Source organism: Cnephaeus nilssonii (assembly GCF_951640355.1).
Source record: "Cnephaeus nilssonii genome assembly, chromosome: 7".
NCBI lineage: Eukaryota > Metazoa > Chordata > Mammalia > Chiroptera > Vespertilionidae > Cnephaeus > Cnephaeus nilssonii.
The window spans coordinates 12181169-12206123 of NC_137078.1; the positions used below are offsets into that span (position 1 = coordinate 12181169).

The window sequence follows — 24955 nt, forward strand, 5'->3', positions numbered from 1 at the left end:
GTGATTCCAGAGCATGGGAATCACTACCCACCCTGCTCACCAGGCAGCCTAGGTTTCCGGTGTGAGTAGTGTCCCTTTAGTGACAGAAATATCCACTGGATGAATTCATGAGCAAATTGGTTTTTTGAGTCTTCATGTGGACATATGTTTTCACTTCTTTGGTGAAAGATTCTAACCTTAACTGCTAAGCAACCAGCCCTATCCTTGGACAGAAGTGAATTTTACCCCTCAAGAGAAGAAAGGCAACTGGTCAACCCCCATCAGCCACCTAACAGCCTCCCTGAAAGGAGGATGCAGCAAACTGAGCACAGCTGGAAGGCAGAAGGGAAATCCCACGTGTGCAGCTGGGACACAGAACAGGTTTCCTGGGCCACAGAACATGTCCCAACGAGGAACATGGAGAAGAGGAAAACCCTACACAATTACCCAAACACCTGAGGGCAGGGTTTGGCTTCCACCCCTCCCTGGAGGGAATGAAAGGAGGCAGACCTTTATACACAAACACTACATCCATAAAAGGAGAGTAATATATTTTATTTCATTAAAATAGATTTAAAAACAGACTGTGTAAAATAATTAGGACTTCAATAATTTATTAATATTTACATTAGCAAATGTTGGTCCTTAGTAGACACTGTGAAGAAATAAAGGAGATAAGCACACAGACCCCAGACCCTCCCTGAGGGCAGAGGGGAACAGGCAAACTGAGTGTGCGGCTTTCCTCTCACTCCCTTCCTTCACGTTACATGGCAGTTCCACGGTGGGGAGCTGGGGACCAGGAGAGACAAACCTCGGGGCCCAGGTGGCCACAGCACCGTGACCCTGAAGAGATGCTGGCAGGCCAGGCAAGGTTCTCTTCCTGTTGAGGAGAATCGCTAACTCAGCCCCGTTCCTGTCCGCACCCACGGTTCCCCTTCTGTAAACACCCACTGTGGCGGACACAAAGCCAGCCCTCAGTTTCCAGACAGAGATGAAGACAGATGGAGGTCACACATCCTGCTTCTCAGGAAAAGGCTGGTTACTTCGGACGCCCTGCCTATGTCGCCCAGAACGTGGGGCTCAACAAGGGCTCACGTGGATTGTTCTGTGTGCTTGTCGTGCTGGGGACGGCAGGAGGGAGGGGCGCCTGGCCCTGGCCCTGGCCCTGGCCCTGCACCAGGAGGAGGCTCCTCCCAGGAAGCGGTCACAGGCGAGGAGGAACCCAGCAAGGCCCTGGGCGGTCCCCTAGCATCGTGATGTCTTGCAGGCACTTGTGGCTCCTCCACACGGGGGGCGAGTCCTAGGATTGCAGAAACAGGCCTGGGTGTGCGGTGGCAGAGACCCTTCCGCAGCAGCAGGCGTCGTGGACTCCCAGGCCTGACTCCTGGTTGGTGGAGATCGTGGGGTCGGTGCTAACCCCAGAACCGCCCCTACCCACGCACAGAACACCAGGCCTCGGGCGCGGGCTGCTGAGCGGGGCCTGGCAGCAGAGCCGTGCTCAGTGCAGGCAGGCACGGGGCCCTGGTGGGATAGACAGGGCCCGGTGAACAGCAGCAGAACCAGCAGCTGAGGGCTGACGAGGAGGGCCCATGGAGACTCAGTCCAAAATGTCCGTCTCAAAGGGGACCAGGTGGTAATAGGACAGGTTGGTGTCATAAGCTGCTGGGTCATCGCCGTCCTCCAGCTCGGAGGTGAACTCACTGCCGTTCTCAAACCTGAAACAGGAAAGACAAAGGTGAGGGCTGCGGCTGGCTCGTTGCCCCAGCGCCACCCAAATGGAGAGAGTCCAGCAGGTCCCTGCAGGAGGGCACTTCGGATCCATGTCAAACTGCGGAGGGCTTTCCACTAGGCCAGCCCTGCATGACGTCAGGAACTAATGCGCTCTCCATACACACACAGCGGGGACCAGGCCGCGTGTGGCAGGGCAGGGTGTGCAAAGGGTCAGCAGCGTTTTACAGGAGGGCCCCTCGGCCTCGCCAGCATTCCATGACACCACAGGGAAGGGTTCTTGCGCCACCACCTGAGAGACACCTGAGACACTAAGAAAGAGCCCGTTCTTGGGGCGGACAGGGCTTCCCAACCGGGGCTGTCACATCCTGGGGTCACACTGTGTCCTGCAGTCCTAGCCTGGGTGTCTCGACATGACTCTGTCCTAGTCCATGTTTGTTTCCCGTGGAGTGGACGGGCCGGGGCTGGGACTGAGCAGCCCCTCCGCCCACCGTGTGCTTCTCCTGCCACAGGGAGACTGCACAGCCAGCGCTGCCGCTGGGCTCCGGAGCCAGGCGTGCCGCCCCTGTGACCTGAGGTCTGCACAGTGGACGCTGGAGGACACAGTGTTCCCGCTTTAAAGATTCAGAGGAGCCAGGGGAGGCTACATCACTTCCGGACACTCACACAACCCCTGTTGTGTTGACAGTCGACAGAAGCCACGCCATGACCCCCTGAAGCTGCTGTCTGATAATTCCCAAGGAGAAGGCGGCTGTGCCTCAAGGGGGCCCCGTACCGGCTTCCCCAGAGCACTCAGGGCCAAAGTTCTGCTAAAAGGGAGGAAGAACGGAGAAGCGGTGTTTCTGGCTGTCCCACCTTCGCTAGTTACTCGTCCTCCCCTCCTCAGCGCAGGCCCCTGGGCCGGGCCCTGGCACCCGGCGTCTGGAGAACGTCTAGCCCTGTGATGTGAGGCCGACGTGCAGGTGCCGCTTCCCCCCATCCCCAGAGACCAGGCCTGGGGCCGAGGAGGCGGTGGCCCCTGCACCCGCTCCGGGCCCAGCACAGACCAGACCCTGAAGCTTGGCCACTTAGCCAGCCATTGGACGAAGGAACTGTGTTCCCACAGGTTTATGAACCACGGTCTTATGTCCTCTAGAAAAGGCAAGCTCTCTAAATAAGTGTCCAAATGCAGGCAGGATGGCTTGGTGTTTGTGGCCACGGGGAGTTCCTGCCTACAGAGCTCCGCACGGGGTGAACCCAGGCGCACTAGCCGACCGCTCCAGGATCCCATCTGTGAAACGACATGCAGACCAGCGCACTCACAAATGCTCTGTCGGATCCACACCCAGGTGCTGCTCGTTTCCGTTCGGTATACTGTGGTCGATAACGATAGTTTCTGTATTTGCTAAACAAAATCCGTTGGACCTCATGATCTCTGAAAATGAAAGCAACAGGTAAATATTCAGGAGGGGCCGGGTTTTGAAGTTTTAAAGTTTGGGGCTTACACCAATCTGCAGACTCCCCCCTCCACCTGCTGCCCTGTCTCCCCCACACTTTAGGGGACACTCTGCACCCACAGGTGCAGCTGGAGCCAACCCTAGAGCCCAGCACACGATTCAGGGGCTGGCGCAGCCTTCACAGGAGCCATACCTGCCGGCCTGTGCAAGCGGGAGGCGCCTCTCTCCCCCAGGAATGTCCGAGCTCTCCCACACCCTCCCCATGCGTTTGAGGCTGGAGCAGGAGGATTGAGCCCATATCTGTCAGTCTGGTTTGAGTCCTGGTCTGGTCCCTGGCACACTGCAGGGCTCTAAGCTCCCATCTGTCAGGCAGGACAGCACCCTCCCCGCCCCCACCCCCACCCCCACTGCCCCACCCCGGAGCTGCCGCATGGATGGAATGAGATCAGTGTGCGTTTTAAACTCAATGGGCAACTTCACTTTTCACTTTCTCTCATTCTGCCATGTAAATTGATTTTTTACCAACAAGCTCAAACTTTGATAATGTAAAAAGGCCCACAAAGAAAATGTCTTCATATGTCTTGTTGGCTGTGTGGTGTTAGCTTTCCGAGGGCACAGGTCTTGGGCTGTTGGGCGCTGGAAGTGGTGGAATGGCGGTGCCTGAGAGCATGGTAGCTGTTACCGTACGGCTGGAGCTCAGCCCAGCCAGGGGCTCTATGATCTGGGGACTCGGTACCCTCAACTGGAAAGTTCCTGGTGCATTCTCAAATTCAAAGGGTTTTCCAAAGGATTACCATCTTCCCAGTCAGGGCCTAACACACAGACACGCAGCTCCAAACGGCCCTCCTCCCCCGGCATGGCACAGGCAGCGAGGGCACCCAGCTCACTGGGCACCTGGCACATTGTTGTTTGGGAGATTTATTTTTTCTTACATCTGACCATAACTTAAGATTGTTTTATTCCCATGCATGGATTTGCTTTTTATAAGTGGAATTGTAACTCCATGCTTATTTTTAATCTTTCCAGGTATTTGGTTCTCAGTTCGTTAAATTTCTCTCCATATGAAGAGAATTAGGGAAACCACACAAAAATGAAGAAAGAAAAGCGTAAGATTTCCTCCTCATCCCTACAGGATTAAAATGACAACTCATTGTTCAGATTTGCCAAGTAATTAGTTGCTAAAATTTCCACATGGCTTTCTGGAGAGGTGACAGCTCACATTTCACAGGTTTTCTCAGCACCAGCTCAGCCAGTCCCACTCCCAGCGAGTTAGGCAGGGCCCAGCAGGGCCGCCACCTTCCCTGCACGGGAGCCAGCCAGAGAGCCTGCAAGTCCTGAGAAGGAGCAAAGACTAACGGCCATGGGCGCTGGGAACCTCCAGGGCCAATTACTTCCGAGGTGTGAGAAGGTGCAAGAAGATGTTACTGGAGCCTGAGTGGCTCTGAGGGTGACTAACTCTTAACCAGAAAGACTAAGATCCCCTCCCCTCTCGATTTCAAACATATGGGAGCCCTAATGAAAACAATAAAAAACAAACACTTTCTTTAGCTGCTTTCATTAAGTTTGACTCAAATCTGTCTCTCCAGGAAGCACAGAAGACCTCAGAGTGAGGTCCGTACAGTCAGCAGATGGCCCCAGCACCTTTCTCCACCCCACCCCCAACCAAGGGGTTGGGGGGAACCTTCCAAGTGAAAACAAATGTCAGTGCCTCAAACATTTCTGAACCTTGTAGAGGAACATCCTAATCTTTCCTGTTGTTGTGGGGTTTTTTGTTTTTTGTTGTTGTTGTTGTTAATCCTCAACCGAGGATATTTTTCCATTGATTTTTTTTAGGAAGAGTGGAAGAGAGAGAGACAGAGAGAAACATCGATGTGAGAAAAACACATTGGGTTGCCTCCTATACGAGTCCCGACCAGGGCCCAGGCTGGGGAGGAGCCTGCAACCGAGATACATGCCCTTGATCAGAATCGAACCTGGGACCCTTTTGTCCGCAGGTCGACGCTCTATCCACTGAGCCAAACCGGCTAGGACTTCCTAATTTTTCTTAAATGTGAAACTTGAAGCTCTAAAAATTGGAATCTTGACCAGCCCCCTCAAAATAGACATGTAGCAAACCATTCCTTAGCTGCCTGTGCTCAGCCTTTGTGCACAGAAATGTGGTTTAATTGTTCGAAAGGCCACCTGGGCCCTGGAGGAAACTCCAGTTCTGCTACTTCTGCCTGGGGAGCAGGTTACTTCTTGCTCAGTCAGTTTCTTCTTCTGTAAAATGGGAACAACAGTATCCACCCCAAAGGGCACATACAGATTAAACGAGGTGGTATTTGTAAAGACCGAATAAGCACCTGGTGCTTGAGAAATGATAGTTATTACCGTGGCTGCTAATGTCTTCATATCTGCTGTGTCATGCAAATAAAAAGAAACCAAAGCACTGTTGTGATGACAGAAAAATTATAGCATTTTAATTTCTTAGAAGTCAGCTTAATACCTATAGTAAAAAAAAATCACTGGCCAATTTAATTAATCACATGCATGACTGATTCTATGAAATGGTGCATTCTCAAGCTACATTTTTTCACATTAAGTAGAGTCCTGCTTTGCCATTTCTTATTTTTGTTAACATTTTTGAGCTAATTTTAGAATTATAAAAAAGTTGTGAAACCAGTACAGAGTTCTCACATATCCCTCACCAGCTTCTCCTGATGTTGACCCTTCAGGTAACTGTGGTAGAATTACCAACCGCAGGAAATTACATGGCACAGGTCTGTTAACTGAGCATCTCCCTCCCTTGAGTTTCACCAGCTTTTTTTTGGTTTCAGACCCAACGCAGGACTCCTTGTTGCATTAAGCTGTTGTGTCCTAGACTCCTATGACCTCTGACAGTTCCTCAGTCTATTCTCATTTCTGATGACCGGGACACTTTTGAAGAGACTGGTGAGTTATTTTACCGACTGTCCCTCGATGTCCCTGATACTTGCGTGAGCTCTGACCACAGTGGTTAGTCTAGCAGGAGCCCTGGGTGTGTGATGTCACTGGCCTCACTCCCGGGATGTGGGCCTGGATCACCTGCGTAAGGAGGTTCTGCCAGTTTCCCCAAAGGTTACTGTATTTCTCTTGGTGGTTAAGAAATACCTTTAGGGAGATGCATCGAGATTCTGCAAATCCTATTTCTCCTGAAATGTTTGCCCACTAATCTTAGCAGCTATCGATGGATCTTTTCTGCAGTAATTACTACTGTGGTAATGCTTTTTCTTTTTTTTAACTGCAGCCATGGTTTCCAGGGCTCCATATGCTATCAGTCCTTCAGTTCATTAATTCATATATTCTATTTTTCTTATGTTTGATAGTAGTTAGATTAACATGGGATGAGGACTGTTTGAGGTTGTACTGACCCAAAGCATCACCAGAGAATCCACTGCCCTTGTTGTGGGCCCAGAACCTGGCTTGGTTCTCGCACCACCAGGGCCTGGCGCCACCTAGTGGAGCCCGTGGCCACAGCACAATCTGAACATTAGGAGGCTGTGCCTGCAGAGGCCTGATGCACCTACCTCACCAGTGTGAAGAGCAGCCTCTAAGAGCAGGGGGGCCAGTGCCCGTTCCCATGGCACCTCCTCCCTAAATGCCATGTCAGTGGCATGAAATCTCTGGGGAGAGGAGGAGGAGGGGCTGGGTGAATCGCAGCAAGCGAGGGCATTTTCATGAATGGGTGGAATTTAGCAGGACAGGAGTGGACGTGGAGGGGCAGACACGGCACGAGCGAAGCCCAGCCAGGAAGCGGCGGAGGGTCTGCAGCAGAGGGTGCTGTGGTGACAAAATCAGAAAGCTGGAGCCAGCCAGACTCTGACATGCCTAGAATGACGGGGGGCTTGGGTTTTATTGTGGATGCCGGGTTGTGAGAAATTACTGAGCTCAGGAAGCCAGAGTTGTGGGATGACCAGTCAGTATACAGTCTATCAACCAGGGACAGAGGGAGGCTGATAGAGACACTGTGGATGTTCAGACCTGGGGGACCCCTGAACGCAGCAACCCCAGAATATGGGACGGAGATTGAAAGGCACCACTGGCAAACGTGTGCACTCGTTCTTCAAAGGGATGTCGGTGCCACCACAAACCCCAGTTTCACTGGAAAGTGTCTCCTAATTTACCACAGTGCATTGTCTTCGTCTATTTATCTCCTCGAGCAGTGAGCAATGAGCGTGCACTCCACTCTGTGGAACACCCCCACGCCGGCACACCTACAAACTAGTCTGCGCTGGGAAGCTTCAAAGGGAGACTCCCGGACTTCGGGCTCCATTGATGAGGGCAGAAGAAGAGGAGGACACCCCTTATGTCAGAGACTCGGCTCAGGAAGGGATCGATCGGTGCTCCCCGGAGCCTGCCACCTCGCACACGGGTTCCTTGGACAGGCCCCCGGCTGGAGGATTTCGGGGACCGACTTGCAGTAGATGTTTACAAACTCCATTTTTTGGCAGCCCGTTTATTATAAAGTGTTTTGTGCAGAGCCAACACTGGGGGTAGTGACTGCTATGTCCCCAGGGCAGAGCATGCGCCTCCACCACCACCTGGGCTCCCGGCTGGCACGAGGAGGTCAGCACCCTGCCTCCCTAGACCTGGACACTGTGTCCCTGGTCAGCCATGCAAGGCCTCACTGAGGCTCACATACGGTGCAAACCAAAGCCTCTGTCCTCAGTCCTCTTGAAGAAACACGGAGAACATACTTAAAACGTTAGCATGGGACTACCGCCATCCCTTCCTCTCAGTCCTCTCAGCTCCTTAGGGCAGACGTGGCCTTCATTTACCCCTCACCGTCACCGATAAGACAGGCCACTATGAGGGCTGGGATGTTCCACGAGGTCGCACTCTGGGAGGTACTCAGAGGCAGCGCCACACAGCCCGAGTCTGTCCTGCTCCACGTGGGGCCAACCTGCAGCACACCAGCTCTTGTGCCTACGCCGGCCCTGAAAGGGCTGTGCTGCTCTTTGCTCTCCCACCTGCTCAGCAGAGAAAGAACTGGAGCAGAGCAGGGACACAGTGCTGGGACCCCTCCACCGCGTCCTGAGGCCAGAGCTCGCCCCGCTCCAGCTGGCAGCATGCAAACCAGCAGGACTGGCGATCAGGTCCCGGAGCCCTCCGAGCCTCCGAGCCGGAGCCCACAGACACCCACCGGGATAAACGACAGCCACCTTCACGCCACCATGAAGGAGGAGGGCTCTGACCGCCGCTCCTCTTGCCAGGCACACACAGGAAGCTGCATAGGCACCAAAAGCAGCAGGCAGACAGCCCAGGCTTCCCACCCATCCCCACACAGTCATACCTGGAGTACCTTCTTCATCCCGGTTCCCAGGCCTCGCCCACCCTGCCCACCTCACCAACACACAACGAGGACTCCCGTCCCTGCTGTGGCACAGAACTCAGTCAGGACACTTTTCCACCAATGCCATCCTCCAGGTTGGCTTCCTCGGTCTCCCCTTCACCACGACCACCGATTTCTTCTTAGGAGCCGGCTCTGGGCTCTTCTCCTGCTCATCTACTTCCTGCTCCTCCACGCCTCCTCTTCTTTCCCTCCTCCCCCAGAATGCCTCCTCTCCTTCCTACAGACCAAGCTGCCCTGCAGGCCCTCACAGTTAGCCTACAGCCCACTGCCTTCCCTCCCTTCCCACCCGGCAAACCCTGCAAGACTCCACTCAAATGCTACTTCTTAGGCCAAAACAAGTGGACTGCCTGCTGCCTGGGGAAGCCCGGGGCCTGCCTGAGACCCCGGGGCAGAGCTCTTTCCCTCAGCAGCCTTCGCAGACAGCACTGCAGAAAGCAACCGTGTTCTGACCACAGGGCCAACCAATCTTAGAAAGCCACCACAAAGGGTGACGTCCAGGGCCCCCTTCTGTTCCCCTGACGCCACAGGTGAGCTGGCCAGCGCTCTGCTCAGTGCACGATTACTTACTGCTGCTGACCTTGTCTTTTTCGTGAATGTTTTAGTGAATTTATCAATGCTAGCAATACCTAAACGGTGTGCTCCTCTTTGGCCACAGCTGCCCTAGACTAAGAACAACTCAATGCCACATTATGTGAACTATCGTTTTAGCAGACTAGACTACTGACTCCAGAAGTTTGCTTCAGAAATGCCTCATTAATGTTTTCATCATTATACTGCTTCTTAAGCTCCAATTTATATGCCAAGTAACTCCCTTAGGACGGAGGGGGAGTGTGAACTCTGGGTCAGAAAACACTGTTCATAGGGATCTGGTAGCAGCTTCTCACCCACAATGCTCACAGTCTGTTAGGCTGTCTTTCTGGAGCCCGGAGGGGATGGGGGGGGGGGGGACGGGGGGGGCGGGGCAGGGTGCAGCCACCGCACTGAAAGGGCTCCTAGAAACCCCAGCGGCATTTCCCCCAAGCCTTCCCTGTAGCTCTTACCTGATATTTTCACTGGACTTTGAAAGCTGGGTTGAATTTTATGTACACTGTCATTTTTTAGCACCTGATCCAGAGGAGATCTTTCAAAGAAGGTGAGCACGACTTCTGACCTAGAATACTGGGGAGAAATTGGTTAATTATTAAAATCAATCCTCTACAAGGTGGCCCCATCTAGTGCTACCCAGACCTGTTCAGACAGCCCACAGGACCGACCACGCGGAAGAGGCTGCAATCGCTGACCTCGTTTATTTATGGACACATGGCTGAAACGCAAGGCCTCTGGGACAGGCAGGACGGGGTGACAGCAGCTGGCTAGCTTTTCTCAGTGCTGCATGGCCAGCATTTCCCCACAGCTCCCTTCACTTCACAGTAAACTATGAGCGCCCTGACTCTCCCACCCACAGAGGAGGCAGGCAACAGCCTGCAGGAGTAAGGTGGTCGCCTGACGCGGCCAGTTCCTCATCACCACTGCACCCAGGCCTGCAAGCTGCTTATCCACCTGCCGCTGCTGAGGCCAACACCCCCTCGGGCTCCTCACGCCTCTCCTCAGACACCCTCAGCAAGACCTTCTGCATGGAAGCAGGAGAGCCAAGACCTCTGTAGTGGAGGGCCCCCTTCCCTTCCTACTCAACACCTCTTGGGCCCCCCACTTCCACTTGCCCAGGGAAGAAACTATGGAGCCACTGGAGCTCATCAAAGTCTTTCTTTCCCGGGTCTACCCACCGACCTCCCTATGGCCTGACACTTCCGGGGAGGGGCAGGTGGCCAAGGGAGCCAGCAGGCCAGCTATGTGGACGCTGGTGGGATGTGTCACCGTCCCGCCCAGCCGGACCCGACCCACTCACCTTACATGGCATGCTTATGATGGTCTTCAGCAACTTCTCCACCTCGTTGAGCCTGGTCTCTATATCATGGGCGTCCTTTATGGCTACCAGTCCTACAGTGGAGACAGACATGCCTACAGTCAGAAAAACAGACCAGGAAATGTGCTCCCACATCAAATACAGACAACAGGCCTCCCACGATGAGGGTGCCACCCCTGTGTCACCCTGCATGAGGGTGGGTGCATCTACTCAGCCTCGTTCACGTATGTACAGCCCTACTCTGAAGCCCTGTTCTACACCTCATGTGAAGTTTCAAAGACCCAGTGAATGATCTGGGTGTATTTGGGGTGACAATGCCGTCTAGAGCGAGAGGTCTGGCAGCCAGGGACAGCGAGTGAGGGGGGTAGGCAGGCATAAGCCACAGACAGACCCTCCAAGTGGCCTCTGAGGGGGCAGCAGGGATGGCTCCATAAACACCCTGGGCTCCACCTATGGTGGTTGCACCAGGGGAGGTGCCCTGGCTACACCCACGCCCACCACGCGGCAGCAGGCGGACTCGCTCTGTGCTGCTGACTGACCCCAGGGCCCATCTGAATGGAGCCCATGGTTAGATACGTCATTTAAATGCTGGTGTTGGAAGGAAGAAATCAGATTTCTGCTCAGAGAAAACCAACGTGGCATGACTCACAGCACTTTCCAGGAATCAGCATCTGACTTGTTAGTTACCAGAAATCCTGAGCGGCTATTGGGAAGTGCAGGCTATTGCTTTGTAAATGCTATAGGTTACAGCATGGAGAATCGGGGTACGTTTCTGTGTCCCCATGAACAGTGAGGAACACAAACCCGCCCGTTACAGTATCTGTACATCGGCTTCCTGGAGATGGGGAATATTCTATTCCCAAGAAGACATGCCTCTCCCCGCACGTCCTGTGACCTAGGATGCCTGCCCTGTGAGCTCTCACCAAAACACGCGGCTGAAATCCCAGAACTGTTGTCAGTAATGAGTCTAAGTTCGTTAGAAGTTCTGGTTTCATTTTGTTTTACAGGAGAAAGGGTGCTTGTTGTTTTTAGGCAAATCATTGACTGCGTCTACATAAGTGATAAAATTAATTTCTTACACTACGTGATTGAAAGGAAGAGGCCTACAATGTAGGGTCCCTGGAGAGCCAGGAGCACCCCACACGTGGGCGAGGGCAGTTCTGAAAGCCTGGCCACAGCAGGGGGATGCTCCACAGCGTCAGCGCGAATCGAGGCCAGGAATCACCCTCTCACCTTCCTGAAGCACAAGCCCCTTGGGTGTCGGCGTCCCTGCTTGGTCCAGCCCCCCCTGCCCAGCCTCACAGGCCCAGGCAGCCAGATGGCAGCTGGCCAGGGAGCAGGAGTCCCAGAGGCAGGCCGGTAGGTCATGGCTGGACCACTGGGAAACCCCAGGCCCCTACCCACCCAGCCCGGCACATCCGGCACAGCGCCCCAGCCATCCCCGGCGACAGGGACTGGGCCACCATCTCCGCTCTTCCCCAGGTTGTCGGCCCCAGCACGTCGCCCAGCACGCTGCGGGAAGCAGGGACAAGAAGGAGACACAGACGTGCTCTCCAGGCCCTGAATTCCTGGGAACAGAATTTCAAACACACACATGCACACGCTTGCACCAAAGTGCTTTCATCTTCTGCTTGCTTCAGGGAAGTCTCGGGAGGGAAAGGGACCAAGGCAAAATCCTCTGAAAGTGTTTTTAAAGAGACCAGTATGTCCATCATGCCCACAAGGTGCTTCATTACTCCAAGGTGAGCAGAACTGTTCCTGTACTTCAGCTTCTATTGCAGCTGGACGACTCGCTTAATCAGTCGGGCCTCGGACACAGTATTATGTTCTGTGGGCACATCTGTAGGAAGACTAACCTCCTGCAGAGTGAGGGCAAACAGCATTTACACCCGCTTTACAAGTTAAAAGCATAACTTAATCTTAAGTCAGTACAGAGGTTTACAATTCTTGTATCTTTGCTGTAACAACATAGTTTTGGTTACATTTTTGCTTTAATTAATGTTCAACCTATGGTTGGGTTAATAATCTCCAAGGATAAGACTTCATCAGATAAATACATTCTGCTCTATGATTATCTTTTAAGGGGCCAGATGTAGCAAATAAAACACAGGATGCCTATTTAAATTTGAACTGCAGATAAACAATGAATAATGCAATAGTATGGATAGACTTCTACTAAAAAATTGTTCATTATTTATCTGAAATTCAACCTTGACTGTATTTACCTGGAACCCTGTCTTCATGGTGACCCATTTTCCAGAAGAAAGCAAGAAGCACGTGGTCAGGCCTCTGGAGACAGTCTCAGCGTCTTACCCAAGTGCACAGACCCTCCTCAACCTGATCCTGTGCCCTGTGAGTCCCCAACCCTCACACCAACCCCGAGGAACAGGCCCACGCCATCCAAACACAGCTCCCCACCCTCGTGCAGTGCTGCCTGCTGACCTGCTCACCCTCACACAACACTGCCTGTTGCTGGGACAACCTTTCTGCTGACCTTCCCCCACCTCCAGGTTCGTGTATGAGAAAATCTCATCCAGCCCTCATGAGGGGGCATATGCCCTCTGTTCTGCGCAGCCTTCCCCACATCAGAGGCTGGGAGACCTGGGCTCCCAGAGAATTCTCTCCTGACGTCTGCAGAATTCACCACTCTGCACTGTACCTGCTCCTCCACCTATGGTCTCCCCACACCTCTTGGGTATGAGACTGTGGTTCCAGGACTTGCCAGCAGGGGGTGACAGTACTCTGGAAGCCATGGAATTCAGTCCAGTGAGGACAGGAAGGGATAATCCACTCCCAGCCACATTCAGATACTTCTATCAGGAAGCTGACTCAGTAGACTTCACAGCACCCGGGAGTTTTTCTAATTTCTGATAAAAACATAAACACTAATATAACCTCAACTGTTAAGATTTCACTTCACACAATTTGTGATGTGAAAATTTTATCCAGATTTAGCCCTGACCAATTAAAAAATTGAAACCAAAAGATTGATAGCACAATTATATATCAATCTCGGTGTGCCAGTTTTACATACATCTGAGGGTTAAAGTCAGCCTACAGCAGCCAGGGTGGCTTTTGCTTGTGAACTAGTTTAGCCTTGGAAACTGAGAAAACAGATTGTTTCTATCGGTTTCACGATCGGCTTCTTCATGCAAACACCTGATTTATTCTCGAAACCCAGACTGAACACGCTGACATCAGCACAATGACCCATCAGTGGCCGCAAACACTAACAACCCAGTTTCCTAGTCTCAGAAGCCTGGGTCCAAAGTCCCATTTTTTTTCAGGAAGCGGAGGCTTTGTGCAGAACACCTCAGACGGTCCCAGGCTTCCTCCACGGACAGACTCGGGACACCCGAACCTAACCTGAGCCTCTGCTGCTAAAATTCTGGAAATAAAGTCAGGAGCCTTCTCGGTCAGGTTGGAAGGAAGACCGTCTTTCTGAAGCACATGAAGGAGTGTCCATTACCCAAAGGGCACAAGTCCCAGAGGAGACTCCACAATAGAGCCCTAGGAAGATTTTCTGTAACGTGACCTCTCAACCAAGTCACATAATAAATTACATTTCCAGAGTTCCTTCTCCAGTGCACAAACGGGTCCATCAACACCCCGTACAGAGAGCAGACCGTGTGGATGACACCGGGAACGCACCGGTCATCATGCGTGCTTAGGAGATGCATGTTCTTTAAAGGTTGAGCATAAAGCACATTTTGGAAACAAAACATTTAAAATTTTTTGGAAAACCTTATAGGCTTACTTCCTACGTACAGTGCCTGTTTTCTAAATAGGCAGCCAACATTCAAGAAATGGAGGCTAAGAAACCAGCTGGAGACGTGGCCCCGTGGCTATATCTGCACACGTACACGTCCCAATGAGGGCCTTTCTCCCGGGACCCGCAGCGCTCCCCTCGACGCCTCTCAGTGTCCTGTGCTCCCTTCTGCGAGGTGTCATGCAGCGTTTACAAGGGGACTGTCTGCCCCTGCAGACACCTGCTGCATACTGGGGGTGCCTGCTGGCTCACCCTCCCTGCCGGCTTCCCTTGCTCGGTGGTGGAGAGGAGGAGGCCGAAGAGGCAGCGACCAAGTTACACTTTCTGAGGATGCAAGAAGGGCTGAGAGGAGACGCTCTTCCCTCCTCTGTGTCTTCCTACAACGGGCAGATGCCCCCTTGAGTGAATGTGGTTTTGTCACATGAGAAAGTAAGTGTTTCACTTAAGAGTACCGACCTTTTCTGTTTCCTTCCCTTAACCCCTCCTTCTCTAGGCCTCGTCATTGCTCTCCCACTGAAAGCACAATTCCCTTCCCAAACGTGTTTCAGAAGCCGTTCGCTTAGCCAGTCTGCCTTAAAACATCAACGGCATTGAGGGAACACCACCCCACTCTCAGCGCTCACAACAGGAAGCACCTCTCATCCGCTCACCCCCCAATGCTGCCTGCCCTCCTGCTCCAGCCAGGCAGCCCCCCAGGTGTGGAGGTGCCCTGGCCAGCAAGCTAGCAGGACCCCTGGCTCCCCCGGGCTTCCTGCTGCCAGGAGGATGGAAGTGGCACACTGGCCACAGGGAGTGGGGCGTCACCTGGGAGCTAGGAAGACCCATAGCAAGGGACCCACCCTCTCCGACTAGGAGGCCTGAAGGAAGGGGCGAGGGAGGGAGAAGGAGATCAGGGTGTGGGATCTGGAGTGTGGCTGGGGCAGGGGTAGGGAAGGCTGAGCCAGCCGGGCCTCACACGCCACATGAAGGGGTTCGCCATGGGAGCAGAGGGCAGTCGTGGCCCCCCTTGCAGGCTCTGACCTCGAGAACTCTGCCCACCGGGTAACTCTATTCCTTATGGTAGCACACACACCAGCCCCAGGTATCCAGTCTCCTGCCCCTCATAAGACTGCCCCCTGGAGCACAGTCCCTGGGCCTGACCCACACCAGGCACCCAATTCTAGTCTCTGCCCAGCAGAGCCACAGGCCTGGTCCGTGGGGCCCGCCGAGATGGTGGAGGGAACCCCTTGTGGGGCCTCTCTGTAGCCGGGCAGGGACGGGAGGAGGGGGCCACACCTGGACAGGGCGCTCTCAGGAGCAGGGGGCCACCCTCCGGCTCTCGGAATCTGGATGACTTCCCTTGTCATGACTGTCCACAATGCGGAACTACCGTCCACCTCTGGGGAAGGTGTTTATAAAAAGAGTGGCAAAGAAAAGAGCCAAAGCTCCAGGGTCACGTGGTCCTGAGTCCAAAGCCAACCACTCTCAGGTGCCCAGCGTGGAGATCGCCGCTTCACACTCGCGACAGCCCTGCCGCGCAAACATCGCTACTGCCATCACGTACCCGGGCCTCTAGGAACTAAGCCACTTGCCTGAAGTCACCGGCAAGACAGAGCCAGACTCCGAGTCCTTCCCGGTCTGGTTCCAGAGCCAGTGCTTCCCCCACTTCCCCTGAGCCCGCCCGCTGTGACCTGTGCTCCAGCCCGTCAGGGCCTCCGTTTTCTCACCAGGGAGGCAGGCCAGCTGCCTGGGGGAACTGAAGATGCTGTGTAAGAGTTGTAATCACACTTCCATTCCTGCTCTCCGCTCTGCCCAACTGATGCTCAGTGTGCTTCCCCACTGGTGACAAGTTACCTATCAGCAAAGGACAATTAAAGTGTTTTGTTCTTAAAACAAAAAATTAAGTAAAACTTGCGGGGTAAGTTATCAAAGGAGCTATGTGGTTGTGTCCACAGTTGTGACTCAGTCTAGGGTGCGGGGTCAGAGGAAGATGGACGGAAGGTGTGTGCTTGGGGAGAGAGTGAGCTCCAAGGGGACACCTGGGCTGCCATCATGTCATCGCAGGGAGGCCACAGCAGGCCCAGACGGAACGGAGAGCAGACCCTAACCCTCAGGCTCCCTGGCCTTCCCACCAAGGAGAGGTTTCCAACCACGGGGCGCTGGGGCTTCTAGGCTCCAGGACAAGGGGACCATCTTTTTAGTGGTGACAACCAGCAGTGACCAGTGGATGCCGACTGTCACCCAAGAAAGTAAAAGTGAACAAAAATACCAATAAAAACTGTATTTCAGTGGGCGGGCAATGCCAACCACCAATAACAACGTACTGACTGTCCCATTTACTGCCCAGAGCCCAGAGCGCCCACAGGACACCTGCCCGGAGGACTGTGCCACGTGGGTCAAATGCACGTCGGGGTCATAACTCACCACCAGCCTCTCTGTCTCCTGAATCCCATGAGCATGATGCAACTCCAAGCTGGGCTTCAGCCAGAAGAGGCAAGCTGACCCAGTGCCCACCGTTATTAGCTCGCCTGGGACTCTGAATCTCCCCGGATTGCCACTGTCCACAATGCAGGAGTATCCTTCACCTTTCGGAAAAGGGTTGATTAAAAGAGACAGCAGAGAAAGGAGAGGCCTAGACGTGTTTTAAGAAGGGGAGGGGATCCATGTCTCTGAGGGCAGCCAGGATGCCACCGTGGGTTCTGACCTGAGAAGCAGAACTGAGTTTCTCCTCTGAAATTTGGTGGAAAGCACCATGTCAGCTCCTTCTCTAGCTGAGAGTTAGCTCGGGTCACCTGTGCCCACAGCTAGTGGGCTCTCTTGGGATGAGCTCACAGGACCATGAACCAAATCAGCCACGCGGCCACTTGCAGAGACCGGACCGGACCGGACACCAGGAGCACCGGCACAAGGAAACCAGAGGAAGTCTGGGCAGTGGCAGGGTGTGGACTTGGGAAAGATAGGTAAAGCGGAAGGAGGAAAGAGGAAGAGCAGGCGACATGGAGGGGGACAGTCCCAGCCAGGACGGGTGGCAGACCACACGGCCACGCTGCTGGGGTCCTTGGAAAGCACCCAGCCAGGGTGCACTACCCATGGAAGAAACTCAAAATTGGCCTGTGAATCTGAAAGGATACCCCGAACCCCCAGAAGTGAAAACTGCCCGTTAGGAGGGGCAGGACACCCAGCGGTGGGGCTATGCATGGGGGTGGGAGCTGAGTCACAGGCGAGGGGCAGGCTCACTGAGCACACATCTGGCCTGGCAAAGAAGGTCTTTGTGCCCCCACTCTGCTGCCCAGGGCCCAGGTGGCTGGAACTTTCCTCAGCCCTTAAAATGTAAACTCGGAGACTCTACAGTCCGTCCCACCCAGCAGGTGGCGTTCTCCCGGCTGGTCTGGGGCAGCGCTGAGCTTCTTCCCTCTCTGCCCACAGGACAGGCTCAGGCCTGGGAGCAGAGGACACATTTTCCTCGAGCTATCAGGGTGTGTGAGGATGGTGGGGGTATCCTGATAATACCCTAGATACCTTAACTCCCATCCCTCAGACCTCAAATCCAAGCACAGACAGTCCATGAGGTTGTAGGTAGGTTAAAATCTTCAGTGATAAAGGTGAGCAGACATGTGCACCCACAGGCTCCCAATGAGGGGCCTTATCTGGAGAAAATGCTGAAATACACTCAAAGCTGGAGCCCTACCCAGGCTCCTGCGGGCTTCCCGGCTCAGTGAGTGGCAATTCCATCCCTACCCCGGCTCCTGTGGGCTTCCGTCTCAGTGAGTGGCAATTCCATCCCTACCCCGGCTCCTGTGGGCTTCCGTCTCAGTGAGTGGCAATTCCGTTTCTCAGGCTGAAAGCTTGGCTGCGGGCCTGAGGCTCCTTCACACCCACATTTGGTCTCTCAGTCAATGCTGTGCTCTTCCCTTGCAGACTATCAGTGCTTGGCCACGTCTCACATCTGCGCTGCTACACCTGCCACAATGTCCCAGCAGCTCGAGCCAGCCTCCCCTCCTTCCCAAGTCATTCTCAGCACAGCAGCGGAGTGTGTGTTAGATTAAGTCACTTGTTCAAAGCTCTCCATCTCTGAGTAAGAACCCAAATCTGAGTGTGACCTGCTCACTCCCTACCTCCCCAATCATCTCTGACTACCCTCTCCACTCCCGCCACAATGGCCTCTCACTACTCAAAGTCACCAGGTGCGTGCAGGCCCCAGGACCTTTGCACTTGCTCCTCTTTCTTCCACAGGTAGTGATGTGGCCTGGCTCCCTCCCTTCCTTCAGGTTTCTACTCAAAGGTCACTTCCTTTCAGACCCTTCGGACCACCCTACCTTCCCTGCCCCCATAAGCAATAGCTCCTTTCCTTGCTTACTTATTTTTTATCTTCTGAACATTTATCACTAAGATATTTTTCACTTATCTTGTTTATTACTAGGTTTCTCCCAACCAGAATATAAGAATTATGAGGGCAGGGATTTTTTTTTTTGGGGGGGGGGGTTCTTTTTTGTTCACTACCATGTCCCTAGCACCGGATGATACCTGGCACATAGAAATGAGGTGGACTTTTCTTTTACATTACTGGAATGTATTTTACTAAGAAAATGATTTCCCTGGACTTAAACAGTTCTGAAAAGGAAACGGACTTCCCTTAGGATGGTACAAAACTCAGGTGGTGCTTGGGGAGGGACCAGCTTGCCTCCCTTCAGAGAATCAAGGACTAGATGGGGAATTAAGGTTGCTGAGCCAGGCATCCAGCCAAAGGTTCCAACAGTTCCACCGTGGGCTGTTATAAGGTCCTTTCACCCAGCGGCTGGTCCTCATCCTCACCACCCCCACTGCCCCTACTACCAAGACCACCACTATGGCTAATACCTCATTTGAATTCCCCCCCCCCACTTCAGGTAATTGAAAGTACCTATCATATCCTTTCTTTTCTTTTTCGTTAATCCTCATCCAAGGTTATTTTTTCCATTAACTTTCAGAAAGTAGAAGAAGGAGAGAAAAACAATGATGTTAGAGAGACACATCTATTGGATGCCTCCTGCACTTGCCCTGACCTGGTCGGGAATTGAAGCTGCAACCCAGGTACATGCCCTTGACTGGGAATCAAACCCATGACCCTTTGGTGCATAGGCTGACACTCTAACCACTGAGCACACCAGCCACAGCCTATCATATCCTTTTCAAGTCTACTCCCCCCCACCCCCCATCATCCTAAACCTTTCTTCACTTGTAAGTGGCTCTCTTCAGAGATGCTCTCTGTGTGTCTACACCTCAGGAACCTAAACTGACCCCGCACAACTCAAATGCACACAGAAGGCACAGAGCCAGGGGCATGTGCAGGGCGGGGCAGGGCCTCACACTCACCTCCCTTTTGCTCCAGGTAAGACTTTTCATTATCACGTCCCAGGGCAGCCGATGCCACGCTCTCCTCCCCACCACCATCTACAAGTCTCACCGGAAGCAGTGGGTGCTGAGGGGAGCTAGCATTAATGCAGGGCTTACTACTGCTAGACACTCCACTCTGCATTTTAATCCTCACATACACAAAAGTGAGCAACAGGTACTGTGTTCCAGAGGAGGGACCAGGCAGGGTGCCCAGGGTCACGGCTGAGCTGGGCCACCTGACCTAGTGAGACCTGGAGGGCAGAGGGGACGGCAGGCGCTCTGAAGGCCTTAGGGGGCCCCAATTCGTTCATGGCCCACCTTGTTCCAGAAAGGAGAAAACGCAACTAAGCTTTCCTGATTTGGGCATTCATTTGAATTTAAAAAATACACTAACACACACCCAAAGAGCAAGCCCAAGGAAAACTGTTGCCATGCTTAAAATAATCCTAAACTGTCTCCAGAATGGCTATAAATGTGGGAATCCGGGAGCAAAGAGAAGCCTGCAAGGCAAGCTGTCTCGCTCAGGGCCTCCAGACTCACCAGCTTGGGGAACCTTTCCAACATGACGTGTCTGCCAGAGGATGTGGATGGGAACTGAGCTAATGAGCCATATAATTCACTCTCTGGGGTGGGAGTGGGGATGCCAGGGGGTAAGGAGAGGTTATCTTAAGATCTCAGGTGGACAGCAGCTAAGGAGACTTGTCCCGGTCACCCTCAGCTTCAATAACTGCCCCCAAAGTGCCACCCAGTCTCTGCTCAGAGGACTGCAGAAAGGAAGGCTTCTGGGTGTCACCTAACTGCAGGTGGTCATGGTGGGGGGCGGGGGTAATAAGGGAAGTGAGGCTGCTCAGAGCCCTGCAGACCTTCCTGGCCCCTTCTCCCCCTCTGCAACCCTTCCCATCTCAATTTTAGCTTCTCTGGCCCTTCCTTCTTCTTCCCACCTCCTCCCCTCCTGGCCTCCAAAGGGCAGCCAGTGGGACGGGCGACAGACAGGCAGTGGGAATTGCGAAGCCACAGCAGATCTCTGAAACTCCAGTCCCAGGAGCCAGGCCCGGTCACAAGGCGAGGGAGGAGGCCGCCACAGTTAATCAAGAGCAAATGTGGACCCACCCCTGGGGTGGGGGCCGAGCTTTCCTCTGCAGCGCCCGTGGGCTGGCCCTCCCCAGCGGTGACAGAAGGCTGCGTGGCAACACGCACTCCAGCTCCGCTGTCAGCGAAGTCCAGAGGCGCGGCCCCGCCCGGGGGAGGAGTCTGCGGGGCGCAACCCCCAACTGGACACTGTCAGCTCTTCCCATAGGTCTCCCTAGCACCCTACTGCCCCCCCTGGGCGGGGCGGGGTCGCAGCTGGCCTTCCCGAGAGTGGGGACGGAGGCGACCACTCGTCGGGGCAGGCGCCGAGACTGAGAGGCCTGGGGCCCACCCTTACACCGGCCGCCGCACTGGTCCTGGCCAGTGACTGGCCCGAGGGGACGGTCAGGGCTCCCATTCTGGTATCCAGGCTTCGGGGTTCCAGGAGCGACTCCCTGTCCTCTCACCACGGGCACTCTGGGCGCCCTTCACCCGCGGGCGGAGGGTCGAAGTGTCCCCAGCCCGTGCCGGGACGGAAGGAAAGCCGCAATCTCAGTTTAAGTAACTCCCCCTCTCCCCTTCATGCACTTTACAACGACCTCACAGCCGCACTCCCCCTTAACCCCCCACCGCCCCCGCGGCCCCGGCCCCGCCCGCAGCCCGCAGCCCGCGCCCCCGCACCTTGGCGCAGCGGCGCGCGCGCCAGCTCCGGCCGGTCCTCGGGGAACGCGTCCCGGAGGCGCTTCCACAGGCGGCCCAGGTCGGCGAAGCTGCGGTGCAGGTAGAGCACGCTGCGGTCCGACCACTCCGTGCGGATCTCGAAGAACTCCTCCTCGTCCCCGCGCCGGCTGACGATGAGCCTGCGGATGCCGTTCACCCAGCAGCCGCGCACGAACATGTTCACGAGCGAGGTGCCCTCAAACACGGCCGAGGCCATACCGCGGGCCACGCATGCCCCCGCCGCCGGCGCCCTCGGCCCGCTGCCCGCCGGCAGGGGGCGCGTCCGGGCCAGCCGGGTGTGCCTGGAGCCGACCGGGGTCTGTCCCGGGCTTTCCGAAGCCGAGGTCGGCCGGTCGGGGGGCTACCCGGGATCGGGGTCCGTCGGAAGTCGGTCGGCGGCCAGTCCCCGGCCTCCGCGCACACTCCCGAGACAGCCGGGCGAGAACCGGGCGGGGGCCGGGCGGCGGCTTTTAAAGCACTTCCCACCGCGGGCGGCGACGTCGGGGCTGCGGCCGGGCCGCTTTCCTCCGCCTCCGGGGAGAGGACGCGCGGAGGGCTGGCCTGGCCCGCCGCCCACGCCCGGCGCCGCCCACCCCGAGCCCGCGCCGCTGGGGCCGCGAGGACCCCTGCCCGCCGAATCGGGGCGACACCCGCGCTCGGCCCCGCCCCCTCGCCCCCTCCCAGACCGGACCGCCCTCCCGGCTTCCTCCCCCCGCTCCCCGGTGACGACTGGAAGCTGGAAGGGAGGGCGTGGCGGGCCTGCGCTCGGGTTCGGGAGACTTTTTCCTCTTTCCTCTTCTGATCCTTGGGGTCGCTGCGGGCCGGGGGTTGGGGGGTGGGAGGGGGGGCTGGGCCGAGCGCGGAGGGAGGCTGCGGGGCACACTCCGAACCCGGGATCCGAGTCGCGGGGCGTTGGGACTGTTCGCCTCTAGCCCGTCTCCGCACCGCCACCCAGGGAGCCGGCGATCCCGCCCCGCGTCCGCCCGCCCCGCGTCCCCCGGTGCATTCCAGTCGTGCCACAGGCCGGGACGCTGGCTGCAGACCGACCGGGACGCGGCCGGAAAGACAGACCGGAGGGCAGGCCCCAGCAGGGAAGGGGCGTCCCCTAGACCTGGGTCCGCAGCCAAGGAGTCGCCCTCTGAAAGGGCGGCGGACCCCCTGCTAAGACGTGCGGCCAACTGGTGGCGGGGAGGGCGTCCCGAGGCCGTTCGTGAGTCCGAGGGACGGGAGTCTAACGGGGGAGGCCGTGCACCGGGAAAGGAGACGGGTTCCCAGCAGCGGGGACTCAGCCTCCAGTTCCTCGGGCTGCTCCTAACGAAAGATGATTTCAAGCGATAGTTTCAGAATTGGAAGTTGGTTCCAGAAGTGTCATCGCTCGCTCTGGGCTGGGGTGGGGGAGCCAGCGCGAGGCCCCCCAGTGCTTCGCGGAGTTCTAGAAAACCTCAAAAGCCCAACTAGGGCTGAGGCCGGGTTGCCGGTCCTTTAACTCCAGAGATGTTCCCCTGCCCCGCACACATCGCCACTACCGGGTTTTATCCAGACTTGCGGATATCACATCTTCAAAGTTCACCGTCTCGGTCTATCTTCACCTGCCTGTGTTGGTCATGCTCCCCATGTGTCCTTTGAAAAACCCTCTGCCCATCGCCGGCCCTTGCAGGGGTGGGAGGTGGCGGGAGTGGGGGGGGGAGGGGGTCAGTAAGTGTTGAGTGATGGGTAGACTGACCAAGGAAGTCCGCCCAGGAAGGGACCTAAGAGAGCAGAGCAGAGTTCCACCTCCCCAAACAAAGGTCCACCAAACACCATCCCCCCCCCACCCCACCCCACCCCACACACACACACACTGGTCCTCTCTGGACACACTCCTTTTCCTTCACTGCCACTGCTGTGGGCAGCATCTTTGGCATTCTGAAGGCCAGAATGAAGGTGCTTTTGTGCATCTAGTTTTTTAAAATATATTTTTATTGATTTTATTGATTTCAGAAAGGAAGAGAGAGATGGAAACATCAATGATGAGAGAGAATCATTCATTGGCTGCCTCCTGCACACCCCTGCACACCCCCACACTGGCAACCCCGGCATACGCCTTGACTGGGAATCAACCGTGACCTCCTGGTTCATAGGTTGATGGTCAACCACTGAACCAGGCCAGCCAGGCTATGCATCCAGTTTTGAGGGCACACTTTGCTGTGTAAAATCTTTCCTAGGAAAAAGACCTCACGGCCGCACTGTCTTCATTCCCCTGTCACCTAGGAGGCCTACCTTTGTGAAGCTGCCCTTCAGTTTGTGCCAGGCATTTCTGGTCACTAGAGAAAAAAGTATTTTCCTACCACTGATGTTTATTTAAAGAGACCTGGAAGTGCCCTAGCCCATTTGGCTCAGTGGCTAGAGCGTTCTCTCTGGGACTTAAAGGTCCTGGGAGGTCAAGGGCAAGTACCACTGTTGTAGGCTTAATCCCTGGCCTTGGTCAGGGCACAGGTGGGAGGCAACCAATTGTTTGATGTTTCTCTCTGTGTCTCTTCCACTCTCTCTAAAAATCAATGGAATATTGAAAGAGAGAGAGAGACCTGGAACTAGAGAAAACTGGGTGGCCAAATAAAAATAAAAAATGCCTCAAAGTCACTAATAGTTACAGAAATTCAGATTAAAACACAATGAACTGCCATTTTAAATCCATTGCATTGATACAGATTTTTTTTAATATGTAAGAAAAATTATCTAAAACCTGGATATAAGGCCAAAAGGGTAGTTGTCCAGTCAATGTATGGCCTTTCAATGTCCTATTGAAGCATCATTCAAAGGCCCAAGGATTATTTAGTTTTCTAGGGGACTGTAACATTGTTTGATATTGCTATTTACTATTAATAAAAGGGTAAGACTCTATAAGGTTATATATTAACTTGTAGATTTGTGCCTTGTAGAAATGTAAATAATTTTTGTCCCAAAGAAAGATAACTTTAAGGTTATAATTTATTGGCCTGTAGGACATTAACCATTTTATATGTAGCCTAGTAATCTTCTTTTAATATTTTTTAAGAACTATATTAATACATTTCTCCAAATGGTCTTTGAAATAGCTTTTTCATATTACAAATTTTCTCATTAATTAATGAGCTGAATACATTTTTATACATGTGCACTCTATATTTGTAAAATATATTTAAGAGTAATATTTTTTGAAAGTTACACATGGACAAGTCTAACAAGAACAAGGATTTTTGCAAAGTTATAGAGAGATACACCCTCATACACTGGTTTTGGGTGTACTAGTTGGAAAGGCTCTTTGGGAGGTAGTTTAGCAGTAGTTGTTCAAACTTAAATTATATAACTTGTGACCCAACAATTCCTCTTCTAGGATTCAATCTTAGAGAAACATTTCCACATAGGTCTAAGAGAAATGTACAAAAACATTCAGTGTTGCAGTGTTTGCCAAAGCGAAAAATTGGAAATTACATAAATATTCATCAAAAGGAGAATGAATAAATTAGTGCCACATGAGTATGGTGGAATACTCTATAGCCCCAAACATGAATCCGTTATAAAAATATAGCTAGATCTCAGAAACACAATGTCAATGGAAATGACTGATATGTAGATATATATGACAAAACAAAACTAAATTTGGAAAGATT

The 24955-nt window shown here is 54.1% G+C and overlaps 1 protein-coding gene across 1 annotated transcript; it reads right to left on the reverse strand.

Annotated features, from left to right (window-relative positions):
• Positions 1 to 515: 515 nt before the first annotated feature.
• Positions 516 to 21909, reverse strand: PXDC1 (PX domain containing 1). The gene is made up of 5 exons (XM_079778294.1): positions 21288 to 21909; positions 10400 to 10491; positions 9555 to 9672; positions 3010 to 3121; positions 516 to 1694 (listed from the first exon to the last, which is right to left on the reverse strand). Exons 1-5 carry the CDS (start codon positions 21541 to 21543, stop codon positions 1577 to 1579), a joined length of 696 nt encoding a protein of 231 aa, XP_079634420.1. The 5' UTR covers positions 21544 to 21909; the 3' UTR covers positions 516 to 1576.
• Between the last annotated feature and the right edge of the window lie 3046 nt (positions 21910 to 24955).

What these genes read in the sequence shown, in the direction of transcription:
- PXDC1 (XM_079778294.1), bottom strand. Translation starts at nt 21,543, where the DNA reads ATGGCCTCGGCCGTGTTTGAGGGCACCTCGCTCGTGAACATGTTCGTG. An exon ending in AAGTCCAGTGAAAATATCAG is followed by an intron (nt 3,122 to 9,554) that starts GTAAGAGCTACA and finishes TTTCATTTTCAG; the next exon opens with AGATCATGAGGTCCAACGGA. An exon ending in GTGGATCCGACAGAGCATTT is followed by an intron (nt 1,695 to 3,009) that starts GTGAGTGCGCTG and finishes TTCCTGTTTCAG; the next exon opens with GTTTGAGAACGGCAGTGAGT.